The sequence below is a fragment of the Gossypium arboreum genome, chromosome 7, assembly GCF_025698485.1.
Source record: "Gossypium arboreum isolate Shixiya-1 chromosome 7, ASM2569848v2, whole genome shotgun sequence".
Classification (NCBI taxonomy): domain Eukaryota; kingdom Viridiplantae; phylum Streptophyta; class Magnoliopsida; order Malvales; family Malvaceae; genus Gossypium; species Gossypium arboreum.
Window position 1 is genome coordinate 46,252,370 of NC_069076.1, and position 13,842 is coordinate 46,266,211.

Below are 13,842 nucleotides of genomic sequence, written 5' to 3' on the forward strand. Positions count from 1 at the left end.
TCAATTTTATGATTCATTCTAACAATGCTATAGTAAGATTTTTAGTGCTTCTTGTTAATATGTGAGGCCTAGGTTTTTTGTTTCTTTTCCACTTAATTGCAGTGTTGTCTTCTAGGTTATTTCTTTATTGAAGGACGACAGCACCTTTATTCAAGAATTGTTTGCTAGGTTGAGATCACCCACCACATCTGCTGAATCAAAGAAGAATTTGGTAATCATGACATTGAATTTTAATTGTATAATGATTTTCATTTGGTTATGATTGTTGCTTCCTTTATTCTAATGCTAACTGTTATGAGCAGCAGATTGTAAGATATCTAACTTTGTTGACCTTTAGTTAATTACCCCCTTCTTTTTTCTTGCAATTTGAGTAAGATGCATTTTCTTTTATCCATTTAGATGTTAGATTTAGGCTGAAATAACCCCCCCCAAAAAAAGGAAAAATAGCTTTTGAACTTTCACTTTGTCTAGGCATGTCCTTATACTTCTATTGTACCCAAATATTACATTAATCTTTTAATTTGCAACCAGATATGCCCTTTACCTTTAATTATACTCAAATAAACCCTAAACTTTTAATTTGTATTGTATTTAAGCCCTTGACATAAATCGTTCATTTGATATAAAGGCTTGTATGGAAAAAAATTGAAAAATGAGGGTGTATTTGGGTACAATAAAATTATAGGGGTTTACTTAAAAAAGTGAAACAGTTAGGAGTTTCTTTTAGTATTTTACCTTATATTCAGCGCATTGTTTTCATGTTTAGCAAGTAGTTATTTAAAGTGACTATATAATTGTCATCGGATCTTGATCATCATCGGTGAGGCCTATTTATGATCCCTTGAATAACTTATCCTTAGGTGATTCCATCACTATATCCGATTCTTTTCGTTTGTAAGTCATTCATGCATCTTAGTAAAAGAAAATAGTAATATACATTTATAAGAATTGAAAACATAAAATTCCTTATAAATTAATAAAGATTGACCACCAACTGAATTCGGATTGGCTACTAGCTTCGCATTTTTTCGTTTTATTACTCTTTGCACGTGTAGTTGCTCTATAAAATAGAACAAGAGAAATGTTATGTAAACATACCATAGCCCTAAAATTGGATTTTCACTAGCGTTGATGATGCAAATTAATCATTATTCATTCCAATATATTTGAAGAAAGGAACATTTGTTCGGATAAAATATAGTATATATTCTCTGCTCCTATCTAATTTATCATCAATCGCCTTCTCAACGATTGTTATTTTACCGAATCCCCACGATTGAATCATACCTTTGAAACATACGAGCTATAATTTATTGTGTAAGCTGATGGAGTTACCATAATATAGCTCTTTTATGTTTTGATTGGTGGCAAATGGAACAGAAAAACCAACTACACTAGATTGCGGTCCAAGAACAATTTGCGAAGGCACATAATGGTGGCTCCTACTTCTACAAATGCTTATGGGAGGCATTGCAGCAACGAATAAGAATGATATTGATCAACATGCAGTTGACGCCGTATGTGCTCTGAATCCGAATTCAGGTGTGAGTTTCAGATATTTTATGTGCAAAAAAGTAGCCTTATGTTTGTATGTTAGTTAAGCAGATTGTAGTTAAAACCTGCAGTAGGATTGATCAAAAACTACACCCAGTTTTGTAATAGTCTACTTGTATATTTGCATATATTTAATAATAATCTCGTGTCAACTAATTATTCTATTTTTTATTTAATTGTTTTGTTTTCAACATTTTTTATTTGAGTTGAAAGAAGAAAAACATGAATTGTAATTTTGACTTAGAAAAGAGACTATTCATTACTAGCTTAAATAATCAATGTTGATATTTCACATGGGTGGATATTCAAATCTTATATTTTACATGATTATGATTTAAGTCCTTATTTCATTTAAGTAACTTCATTATAATATCTTATTTTATTGATATTTTATATTTAATCTAGTTTTTATTATTTATTTTAGTTTTGATTCTAAATTTTTATTTTAATATTTAAGATAATTTGAGTTCTAACTTTTGGATTTTAATTGTGTTATTAATTTATTATTTTAAGTTATAAATTTAAATTCATTAATTTTTGTATTTAGTTTTAAAGTTAAAATTTTAATAGAAAATTTAATTTGATAATGAATTTTAATAGAAAATTTTTATATTTATATCATGGACATTATTTTTATATTTTTCATGACCTTTATAATATTTTATAATTTTTTTTGAATTTATGACATTTAGCGGCGTTTGTGTGAAAAGCGCCGCTAAAGGCCATGACCTTTAGCAGCGTTTGTGGGAAAAGCGCCGCTAAAGGCCATGACCTTTGGCGGCGTTTCTTTTGTGGCACCATCTATAGCGGCATTTTTTGTGGCGCTTGTAAAAGCGCCGCTGAAGGCCTAAAAAAACGCCGCTAGAAGTCAGTTTTGCTTTAGTGTAATAAACGATCGTTATTTTCCTCATAGACAGGAATACTTTTATCAAGGAACAACAACAAGTTGATATCCGTGATCGTTGTTGTAATTTAGTAAGATTGGAATGTATAGGAGTGTGTTGTTGAAGTTATCGACATGTTTGACATTGATTAATGTTGTTGAAATGTGGAAATTGATTTGTGAATTTGGTTGTGAAATGATTGATTAGGGTCTGGTTAGTCTCCGTAATAATTTTCGACAAGGAGAAATCAAGTGCGTAACAATTTTCGCAAGTTTCACAGGTTTCAAGTCAACGAAAATGGTGGCTGTCGACACCACACGGAAAGGCACTCGGGCGTGTAGCTAGGCCGTGTGAGCCACACGGGTATGTGAGAGGCCGTGCGACCAGCCTTGTACCTCACTGTTTGTCGAATTAGGGCCACACAGGCTAGCATATAGGCGTGTGTTCAGGCCGTGTGCGACCAAGTTGGTATAGGGTTCACACGGGCACAAGACACGGCCGTGTGTCTAGGCTGTTAACTCACTGTTATTGATTAAGAACCACACGGGCGTGTTCTTAGGCCGTGTGAATCACATAGGTAAGGACACGGCCGTGTGTCCAAGCCGTGTAACTCTCTGTTTTTTTACTGCTACCACGCGGGTACCCAACACGAGCATGTGGTCAGGTCGTGTGGACCACACGAGCAAGGACACGGCCGTGTGTCCAGACATGTGGTAGCCAACTAGGCTTGTGAAAGCTCTTTTTGTGACCGGAATCATTACTTTGACTAGTATTGACTATCTATGATATGATTGATATGAAATGAGATACAATGAGAAATTATGGTTAATATGTAATTGATATCTGATAGATACTCTGTAAGTAATACGTAAGTTTTTGTATTCTGAATGTGCTCGATTGAAAATGTGTGGAGAAAGAAGTAATTTGTTCTGAACAGTGGTTTGCCCACTTTCTAATTAAATTTGAATTTAGCGTTTAACGCTAACTGTGCTACATCTAAATGTCCTTAATGGTGTGTTTGGTTGGTCAGAGATGGTGTGTAGTGGATGGAAATTAGGAAATTCTGTTATGAATCTGCTCCTATATCTGATTAAGCATGTTAATAAACTGCTACTATCCGTATGTGTTAATTGGGTTTAATTGATTTGTTTATATCGATAATGTGAGCACTGAGAACTATCTGGTACTCCGAATAAGATCACCCCGTGATCGTACGAAAGTTGAATAGTGCATTTTCTGTTACGCATTGAGTTAACCACTCACCTTATTACGTTTAGCTTTCAGGTGTCACGGCAGCTCGGTGAACCTCATCTTTTACTAGGCTTAATTTGAGATTACGTCACTACTATATTATGGATATAGGACGTTTGTGAACTAAAGTTATTCTGATGAGTATCTAGATTTAGATATGTTAATTATCTATCTTATGGATTTTTTAAATTATTAACATAATGTTTGAAATTCTAAACTTGGTCTGGACAGCTACTCAGGGTTTAGGGTGTTACATGATGCATAGGAAACTAATTGTGTTTTGCGCTTTTTGTAATTTTATTTTTAAAGACATCGATTTCTCAAAAAGATCAATTCTTTTGATTGCATGATAGACTTCCGAGTTTTAAGGCAACGTCAGTTACAAAATCAAAGATAAATTTTAAATTTTTAAGAGGTTAAAAAGGAAATTTACCATGTGATGCATAGCGATGTTCTCGTGTCTTATGAGTCTTTTTAATTTCATTTTTAAATATTGAAACTATAATTTTGAGGCAAAGTTCGTTACAAAATTATAGATAAAGTATATATTTTTAAGAGGTTAAAATGGAAATTTACCATGTGATGCATAGAAAACTCCTTGTGTTCTATGCTTTTATTTTATTTTATTTTTAAATATTAAAATTCGAATTTCAAGGCAACGTCGATTACAGAATCAAAGAGAAAGTATAAATTTTAAAGAGGATAAAATAGAAATTTACCATATGATGCATAGCAAGCTTTTCGTGTTTTATGATTTTTTTAATTTGATTTTAAATATTAAAATTCGAAATTCGAGGCAACGTCGGTTACAGAATCAAAGATAAAGTACAAATTTTTAGGAGGTTAAAATGGAAATTTACAATGTGATGCATAGTGAAGTTCTCGTGTCTTATGATTGTTTTTAATTTATTTTAAGATTTTGAAACTCTAATTTTGAGGCAAACCCCGCTATGGAATTAAAGATAATGTAGAAATTTTTAAGTGGTTAAAATTGAAATTTACCATGTGATGCATAGAAAACTTCTCATGTTTTATGATTTTTTATAATATCATTTTTAAATTTTAAACTTCGAATTTCGAGGCAACATCGATTAGAGAATCAAATATAAAGTATAAATTTTTAAGTGGTTTAAATGGAAATTTACCATGTGATGCATAAAAAACTTCTCGTGATTTATGATTTTTTTAATTTCATTTTTAAATAATAAAATTCGATTTTCTAGGTGAAGCTGGTTACAGAATCAAAGATACAGTACAAATTTTTAAGAGATTAAGATAGAAATTTGCAATGTGATGCATAGCGAAGTTAACGTGTCTTATTAATATTTTTAATTTCATTTTTAAATATTGATACTCGAATTTCAAGGTGAAGTCCGTTACAGAATCAAAGATAAAGTATAAATTTTTAAGAGTTTAAATTGGAAATTTACCATGTGACGTGTAGAAAACTAATTGTGTGTTGCGCTTTGTGTAATTTTATTTTTAAATATTAAAATTCGAGTTTTAAGGCAACGTTAGTTACAGAGTCAAAGATAAAGTATAAATTTTTAAGAGGTTAGAAAGGAAGTTTACCATGTGATGCATAGCAATGTTTTCGTGTCTTATGAGTCTTTTTAATTTCATTTTTAGATATTGAAACTCGAATTTTGAGGCAAAGTTCGTTACGGAATTATAGATAAAGTATATATTTTTAAGAGTTTAAAATGGAAATTTACCATTTGATGCATAGAAAACTTCTTGTGTTTTATGTTTTTTTAATTTCATTTTAAATATTAAAATTCTAATTTTAAGGCAACGTCGATTCTGAATCAAAGATAAAGTATAAATTTTAAGTGGTTAAAATAGAAATTTACCATGGGATGTATATAAAACTTCTTGTGTTTTATGATTTTTATAATTTCATTTTTAAATAGTAAAAATCTAATTTCGAGGCAACATTGTTTACAGAATCAAAGATAAAGTATAAATTTTTAAGTGATTAAAATGGAAATTTATCATGTGATGCATAGCAAAGTTCTTGTGTTTTATGATTTTTTTAACTTCATTTTTAAATATTAAAATTCAAATTTTGAGGCCAAGTTGATTACAGAATCAAAGATAAAGTATAAATTTTTAAGGGGTTAAAATGGAAATTTACAATGTGATGTGTAACACCCCAAACCCGGCCTAGACTTTATGGCCGAATTTGGCGATGTCATATGAGAGTGTTTTTTGAAACCGCATAGACCTTAAAATCGTTCCACTTTTTAACTTGTATTTAGCCCGGGAAAACGCATTCTAATTGATTTGATTTAAAATATTACTTTTACGCGGAAGCTTTTAAAAACATTTTCGTATCCGTGGTGGTTTTGTAAAACATTCCAAAATCCCAAATTAAGCAAAAATCTGTAAAGGCCTTAATTACATCAAATTTTCCCCAAATATAAATTAAATCATATGTAAACAGAAAATAGTCCAAATGGAAAACTGTGTGGCCCTTGCTAAGTCCTCCGCTGCACCGACCTATCAAGTCTGGGAATTACCTACACAGATTAAACAGGAAAATGGTGAGTTTTCGCAATTCAGTATGTAATCCCCACAGAAAAACACGTATACAGACATACATCAGATTATAATCAGAATCAGTCTGGGCTGGAGCCCCTTATAGAAATCAGTGTAGGCCTTAGCCCACTCAGATACAGAATCAGACATATTTATTAGGGCATTGGCCTATCTCAGATACAGTATGTAGAATAGAACAGATTAAACAGAGTCCTACCCGCCAGCCTCTACACACCAACTCCGTCCAACCCTACACACCATGTGGGGATAAAATCAACCCACTAATCCCTAAACACCATGCTGTACCGAATACAACACATAATCAGATAATTAAAGCTATGCTGCAAAATATCAGGCTTAGGAGCCTTTCAGAACACTTCCTCCATATACATTAACCCAACCCCGATGTAATGCATCATACAATACATGACATGCAAATATACAATTAAAAAATCATACATACAAATCGGTGTGCATGCTAAGGCACGTATATAACATAATCAAATCACGAAAACAAGGGTCAAGTAACTCTCATTGACCCTGCAGCAGGTCTTAGTTGACTTGGGCGACCCGAGCAACCGTTTGGAGTATTTCAGAAAATTGGGCTCACTTGCCCATATGGCCTACGCGTGTGGGCCCACACGCTAGTGTGGCCCTTACGGCCCAAATTGGCCTTGATCGTGTGGATCACACGGCCTGTCCCAGAATTCCACACGCTTGTGTGGCCTATACGGCCTAATAGGTCGAGCCCGTGTCTCGCACATGGCCTCGCCTGCCTTTACACGGCCATGTTATACGCCCGTGTCTTGCGTGCACGGCCTGGCTCATCGATCACACACCCGTGTACTGCCACACAGCCTACCACACAGGCGACCACACGCCTGTATGGCATCGACAGTTTCACCGATTCTCGTTTTCTGAGTTTTCAGGTACACACCTAGTTTCCTTTGATACGAATATAGTCTCCCAGCCCTCTGAAACCTAAGATTGACCAAGAAGCATGGATTAATAGCCCTCTGAAACCTAAAGGTTCGAATCAAAATGAACCCCCAATCGAGATACTCATCAATTAATCGACAATCACTTACCCTCGTTCGAACAACAGAAGTCCAACCCTCTTAAACCGTTGAGAAACGATCACCAGCCCCTCGGTTAATACCTATAAACCAGCCGAAACCCCTTTTAAATCAATATACAAAAGAATAGTCTAAACCAATTGAATACTAAAACTTACTGAATGTGCAAAACAGTCGTTGACCCAGACAGAGGTAGAACAGAAATGAAATAGGAAAGAAATTGAAAAGAACAGATGTGAACAAGATGAAAATTCGGTAAGGAGAGAGGATAATCAAAAGTCAGAATTTTGGAAGAAAGGAGAGAATGTGTCAAATTTTGCCAAAAAGAAATCAATCAGAAAAATATTCTGATAATTCCCACTAACCACAATCCCTTAATTTTCTCTATGAACTCCCCACTACTTAGAATTCTAACGCCACTCAAACTCCTCCCTATAACCACTGAAAAATAAAAACTGAAGCAGGGAATCAAACACAAGATCTTCAGCACACTTGACACTCCACTTAACCACCAAACCAACAGGCCCATTTTTATATTAATTTACTAACATTTAAACTTAAGCCTACTGGACAAGAGTAAGGCTTTGTTCATTTAAAAACAAAATTTTGCCCAAGTTAAGGCTTGAACTTGGGACCTTACACACACACCCAAAACACATAACCGCTAAAGCAAATACTCAATTGTGTGTTAATTATTTACAGAAACAAATTATCAAATTTTGGGGCGTTACATGATGCATGGGAAACTAATTGTGTTTTGCGCTTTTTTTAATTTTATTTTTAAATGTTAAAATTTGAAATTCGAGGCAATGTCAGTTACAGAATCAAAGATAAAATATAAATTTTTAAGAGGTTTACATGGAAATTTATCATGTGATGCATAGCAAACTTGTCGTGTTTTATGATTTCTTTTAATTTCATTTTTAGATATTAGAATTCGAATGTCGAGGCAAAGTCAATTACAGAATCAAAGATAAAGTATAAATTTTTAAGAGATTAAAATGAAAATTTACAATGTGATATATAGCGAAGTTCTCGTGTCTTATGATTGTTTTTAATATATTTTTAAATATTGAAATTGGCAAACTCCGTTACGCAATTAAAGATAAAGTATAAATTTTGGAGTGGTTAAAATTGAAATTTACCATGTAATGCATAGAAAACTTATCGTGTTTTATGATTTTTTATAATTTCATTTTTAAATATTAAAATTTGAATTTCTAGGCAACGTTGGTTTCAGAATCAAAGATAAAGTATAAACTTTTAAAAGGTTAAAAAGGAAATTTATCATGTGATGCATAGAAAACTTCTCGTCTTTTATGATTTTTTTTAATTTCATTTTTAAATATTATAATTCGAATTTCGAGGCCAAGTCAGTTACAGAATTAAAGGTAAAGTATAATTTTTTAAGAGGTTAAAATGGAAATTTATCATGTGATGCATAGTGAAGTTCTCGTGTCCTATGATTCTTTTTAATTTCAGTTTTAAATATTGAAACTCGAATTTTGAGTCGAAGTTTGTTACGAAACTATAGATAAAGTATAAATTTTTAAGAGGTTAAAAAGGAAATTTACCATGTGATGTATAGAAAACTAATTGTGTTTTGCGCTTTTTTAAAATTTATTTTTAAATATTAAAATTCGAGTTTCAAGGCAACTCGGTTACAGAATAACAGATAAAGTATAAATTTTTAAAAGGTTAAAGTAGAATTTTACAATGTGATGCATAGCAAAGTTCTCGTGTCTTATGTATCTTTTTAATTTCATTTTTAAATGTTAAAACTCGAATTTTGAGATGAAGTCCATTATAGAATCAAAGATAAAGTTTGAATTTTTAAGAGGTTAAAATGGAAATTTACCATGTAATGCATAGCGAAATTGTCATGTCTTATGATTCTTTTGAATTTCATTTTTAAATATTGAAACTCGAATCTTGAGTTGAAGTCCGTTACGAAATTATAGATAAAGTATAAACTTTTAAGAGGTTAATAAGGAAATTTACCATGTGATGCATAGTAAAATAATTGTGTTTTGCACTTTTTTAATTTATTTTTAAATATTAAAATTCAAGTTTCAAGGCAACTCGGGTACAAAATAAAAGATAAAGTATAAATTTTTAAGAGGTTAAATAGTAATTTACAATGTAGTGCATAGCAAAGTTCTCATGTCTTATGAATCTTTTTAATTTCATTTTTAAATGTTGAAACTCGAATTTTGAGTCGAAGTCTGTTACAGAATCAAAGATATAGTTTGAATTTTTAAGAGGTTAAAATGGAAATTTATCATGTGATGCATAGCAAACTTCTCGTGTTTTAAGATTTTTTTAATTTCAATTTTAAATATTAAAATACGAATTTCTAGGAGAAATCGATTACATAATTAAAGATAAAGTATAAATTTTTAAGAGGTTAAAATGGAAATTTAAAATGTGATGCATAGCGAAGTTCTCGTGTCTTATGATTCTTTTTAATTTCATTTTTAAATATTGAAACTTGAATTTTGAGGCAAAGTCCATTACGGAATCAAAGATAAAATATAAATTTTTAAGAGGTTGAAATGTAAATTATCATGTGATGCATAGTGAAGTTCTTTTTTCTTTTTTTTTTATGATTTTCTTTTCAATTTTATTTTTAAATATTGAAATTGAATTTTAAGGTGCAATTTGTTACAAAATCAAAGATAAAATATAAACTTTTAAGAGGTTAAAGTGGAAATTGGCCATTTGATGCATAATGAAATTCTCTTACCTTATGATTCTTTTTAAATTTATTTTAAATATTGAAATTCCAGTATTGAGGCTTAAACCGTTACAAAATCGAAATAAAGTATAAATTTGTAAGATGTTAAAATTAAAATTTATCATTTGATGCATAGTAAAGTTCTTTTATCTTATGATTTTTTTCAATTTTATCTTTAAATATGGAAACTCGAATTTTAAGGTAAAATCAATTATGAAATTAAAGATAAAATATAAATTTTTAAGAGATTACCATCATATTAGTTTATAAGGGTTATGAAGTAGTAGTATTATTTTTAGTGGGTGAAAGCCACCGCCTGCTGCTTATCTAGATCGCTGCTCAAATGATCAAATTGGTTAGTAACATTACTGAACTATTGAAATTAAGTTTTGAATTTCGTTAAAAATGTTGCAGTAATACATTAAATCAAATGATGGGGAACATCATTTACTTATGATTCTTTCTATCCATTCAACACTATTCTTAAATAATTGTTATGAGAAATTATTAAAAATAGTAATGATTCCATTCTCAAAATAGTAATTTTTTTTGTAAAAAATGGGAACTTTGTATCTTGAAATGTGAGGGATGGTTTCTTTTACCTTTCCTCTTTTAGCTGCTACAATTCTATAACTTCTAATTAAAGATTTTTTCTTTTGAGAGTTAAAAAGAGAAAAGAAAAGAAAGTTTAGTTATAAGCTTAAGCTTGAAGGCACAAAAATATTGATGATATAAAGTAACCATGGTTAAAGGGTTTATAGAGTCCGGAAAACCCGGAAGGCTAACCACAGTTTGTTTTTAGAGTTAGGGTGGGGGGATTGCTATATAACCAGAGAAGGATGGCAGAGCAGCCATCACTCACTTCAGAAAAGCTTACATGTTTACTTTCTGTTAAAACCCAGTTTTCTTTTCCTTATGCTTCACTGATCCCATGAAAATTTGTCCTCTTTTTGTGTAAGTTCCTTTGCTTTTGAACAAACTCAAATCTTTTAACTCTTTTAAAGCTGCTAGTTCTATGTTTAAAGAAATGTTGGTTTTCTTACTATGAAGCAAAGGAAAGATACTAAGGGTAACTTTATGGGGTTTTTGTTATTATGAATGAAAATGTTAGATCTCATTTAACTTTGTTTATATTTCCTCTCTCTGTTTTTTTTTGGGTTTCTCTATTTGGGATTTGATATTTCTTTTTAATTTATCTTTCCAATTTGGAAATATGATATCTTTTGCTTTCCCCTTTTTGTTTTCCCTATTTTGGCCATGATTATCGCCATCACCAAGGTTTGAACATGGCTAGATCTTAATTATGAGAAAGCTTTTGAAAGGTGTTCCATTTACCATTGATCTTTGTGGGGGATGTTAGCTTTTTAGGCTGCCAAGTCCCAATTCTCATGTTGGATTCTTTTCATTTGAAAATCGCATACTATGATTTGATCCTTTCAATTTCTTTGATATTTTAATATTCATGGCAATATGGTTGGAATCAAACTCTTTATTTAAACCTTTGATCATCAATTTGTTTATCTTTGAGGTTGTATTCATGTGAGTTTTGTGAATTAAAAGCTTGATTACCTTCTTTTGTTTTTTGCATTGAATTTATATTCAATGAATGCTATTCTAATGGAGGTTTTATGTTTCCAGGTCATATATATCTGCAAGAGAGTGACATCATTTATATCCTTAACTAGTTCATATAATCATTTGTTCGAATAAACTTAGCTTAATCTTGATATAAAAGAATGGGTCTCTCAAGTCTCCCAGCCCCATCAGAAGGAGTGCTATGTGTACTCTTGGTAAACACAGCTTTATCCATATCTATGGTTAAAGGCATAATTCGATCAATCCTTCACATTATCGGTATCCATCTCTCCTCGTCCTCGTCCTCGTCCTCCTCCTCCTCCTCGTCATCATCATCATCATCATCATCGCCATCCTCGGATCTTATTGAAATCCCTGCGGTATCATTCGACATCAGCATCGGTAATGCTGATAGTTACATTAAAGAGTTCCGGAGCAGGATGCCATCGACCCGGTACGATGCGGTATGTAGCGGCAGTCAACCGGAGCATGACTGTTCAGTTTGCCTGACTAGGTTCGAGCCAGAATCAGAGATTAACCGCTTGTCCTGCGGTCATCTGTTTCACAAGGTATGCTTGGAAAAGTGGTTGAACTATTGGAATGTCACATGCCCTCTTTGCAGGAACGCTCTGCTGCCCGAAGACGATCCGGCCTACTTTTGGTGAGCGTGCGGAGATTTTCGAATTTTCCATGTACAGCGCGTTTATTGTACAGGTATTTTAAATGAAACGATGCCGCCCTCGGATTAGCGTTAAGCGGAGTGGGGTTATTACCCGCGAGATGTGGTGATGTTTTTGTTACTGAATGTACATATACTTTTTTCAGGGTTTCTGAAGTTGTATGCTCATCTCACTTATGTTCGGTTCATCCAGATTTTGTTATGTCTCCTGTTTTCGATTAGTGGAATCAAAATCTGCTGACAGACAGGATTACTGCCTTGTAATGGCTGTAGCTGTTGTTGTGTAATATGATAATGTCAGGTTTCTGATGTTATTTTTTTATGGTATCTCTTGCAATTTATGTTTTATATGGTGTTATGAAGTGGAAAAAAAGGTTGAGCTGAGCTATCACTCATATTAACACTTGAGAAAAAACAGTTATGTCACACGTTTGGTACAACCCACTTTCATGCCTAATTTTGGGCAGTGGAAAGAGCCTGAAGAGATGTTTGGTCTTTCAGGCATAAAAAACTACCTTTTATCAACTCTTAGCCCTTGCCTTCCATCTCCAAAGTTTTCACTGTCTCAGACATTTCTCAAACATTTGAAGACACGTAATTGGATTTTTCATGGGATAAAAGAGAGGGTTTGAATTTATTCTGAAAGAAATTGTGTTCAAAATCGGAACATGAAACGGAAGCCAAAAAAAAAAAAAAAAAAAACCTTGGCATAATTTAGCACTTTCTACCGAACATTGTGTTGTCTCGACCGGTACGTAATACATGCTCTTTTCTTTTTCCTGTTAAAATTTCTATATATTTCTATAATTTCGGTTCATTATTGGCTGATATTTTAAATTAATTTTATTTATTAAAAATACTTTTTATATTTTATTCACTTCCATTTTACATTTAAATTTAAAATGAATTATAATTATTATATTATTTGAGTTTAATTAATAAATTTATTTCATATAAATATATCTATCTGCATATTGGAATTTAGAGACATTTATATGTATATATTATATTATATTATAAAATAAAATAAAAATTAGACTATAAATATGTAATAAAATAATATTTGAGAAATACTGGTCAATGCGAAATAATACATTAGAACACACTGTTACCATTACATACTAGAACAAAAGTTATACTCCAACCAATATAATACTAACCACTTCTATTTAAATGCAACAATCACCAGATATGATAATGATGATGAACTCATGGTTCAAGAATCCGAATTAATGGTCGAACTAATTAGACCATTTGTTCTTTAATCTGACACTGATTTTCAGTCCTATTATTTTTTTTACCGGTTCATCTAGTTTAAAATTGAATAACATATTAAGAAAAGCATAAAAATTAATATATATATTAAAAATTATAAAATCTAGTTTGATCGGTTCAAGACCGATATCCCTAGCATCGACCTGAAGCAACATTGATTAGAAGCGCTTCTCTTCTATCATGTCTTGTATCTTGATTCTGATGCAAGAAACAAATTGCCCTAAACCCTAAATGAACAAAAGCATAATATCCACGAACCAAGGTTTAGGA

At 31.8% G+C, this 13,842-nt stretch overlaps 1 protein-coding gene and 1 long non-coding RNA gene across 5 annotated transcripts; one reads left to right on the plus strand and one right to left on the minus strand.

The window, feature by feature from the left end:
- Positions 1 to 5,974: 5,974 nt before the first annotated feature.
- On the minus strand, positions 5,975 to 7,966 carry LOC108452720 (uncharacterized). 2 transcript variants are annotated; one of them, XR_008285437.1, is made up of 3 exons: positions 7,465 to 7,966; positions 7,319 to 7,389; positions 5,975 to 6,211 (listed from the first exon to the last, which is right to left on the minus strand). It is a non-coding gene; the product is annotated as an uncharacterized LOC108452720 (long non-coding RNA). The 2 variants fall into 2 exon arrangements; XR_008285438.1 differs by adding an exon at positions 7,168 to 7,211 and having other exon boundaries at positions 7,319 to 7,966.
- Positions 7,967 to 10,624: 2,658 nt separating this feature from the next.
- Positions 10,625 to 12,850, plus strand: LOC108450085 (probable E3 ubiquitin-protein ligase XERICO). 3 transcript variants are annotated; one of them, XM_053030894.1, is made up of 3 exons: positions 10,625 to 10,997; positions 11,682 to 12,132; positions 12,241 to 12,850. In XM_053030894.1, exons 2-3 carry the CDS (start codon positions 11,780 to 11,782, stop codon positions 12,281 to 12,283), a joined length of 396 nt encoding a protein of 131 aa, XP_052886854.1. In that variant the 5' UTR covers positions 10,625 to 10,997; positions 11,682 to 11,779; the 3' UTR covers positions 12,284 to 12,850. The 3 variants fall into 3 exon arrangements, with proteins under 3 accessions (XP_052886854.1, XP_052886853.1, XP_017603024.1); XM_017747535.2 differs by having other exon boundaries at positions 10,828 to 10,997; positions 11,682 to 12,332; positions 12,444 to 12,850; XM_053030893.1 differs by having other exon boundaries at positions 10,816 to 10,997; positions 11,682 to 12,850.
- The last annotated feature ends 992 nt before the right edge of the window (positions 12,851 to 13,842 follow it).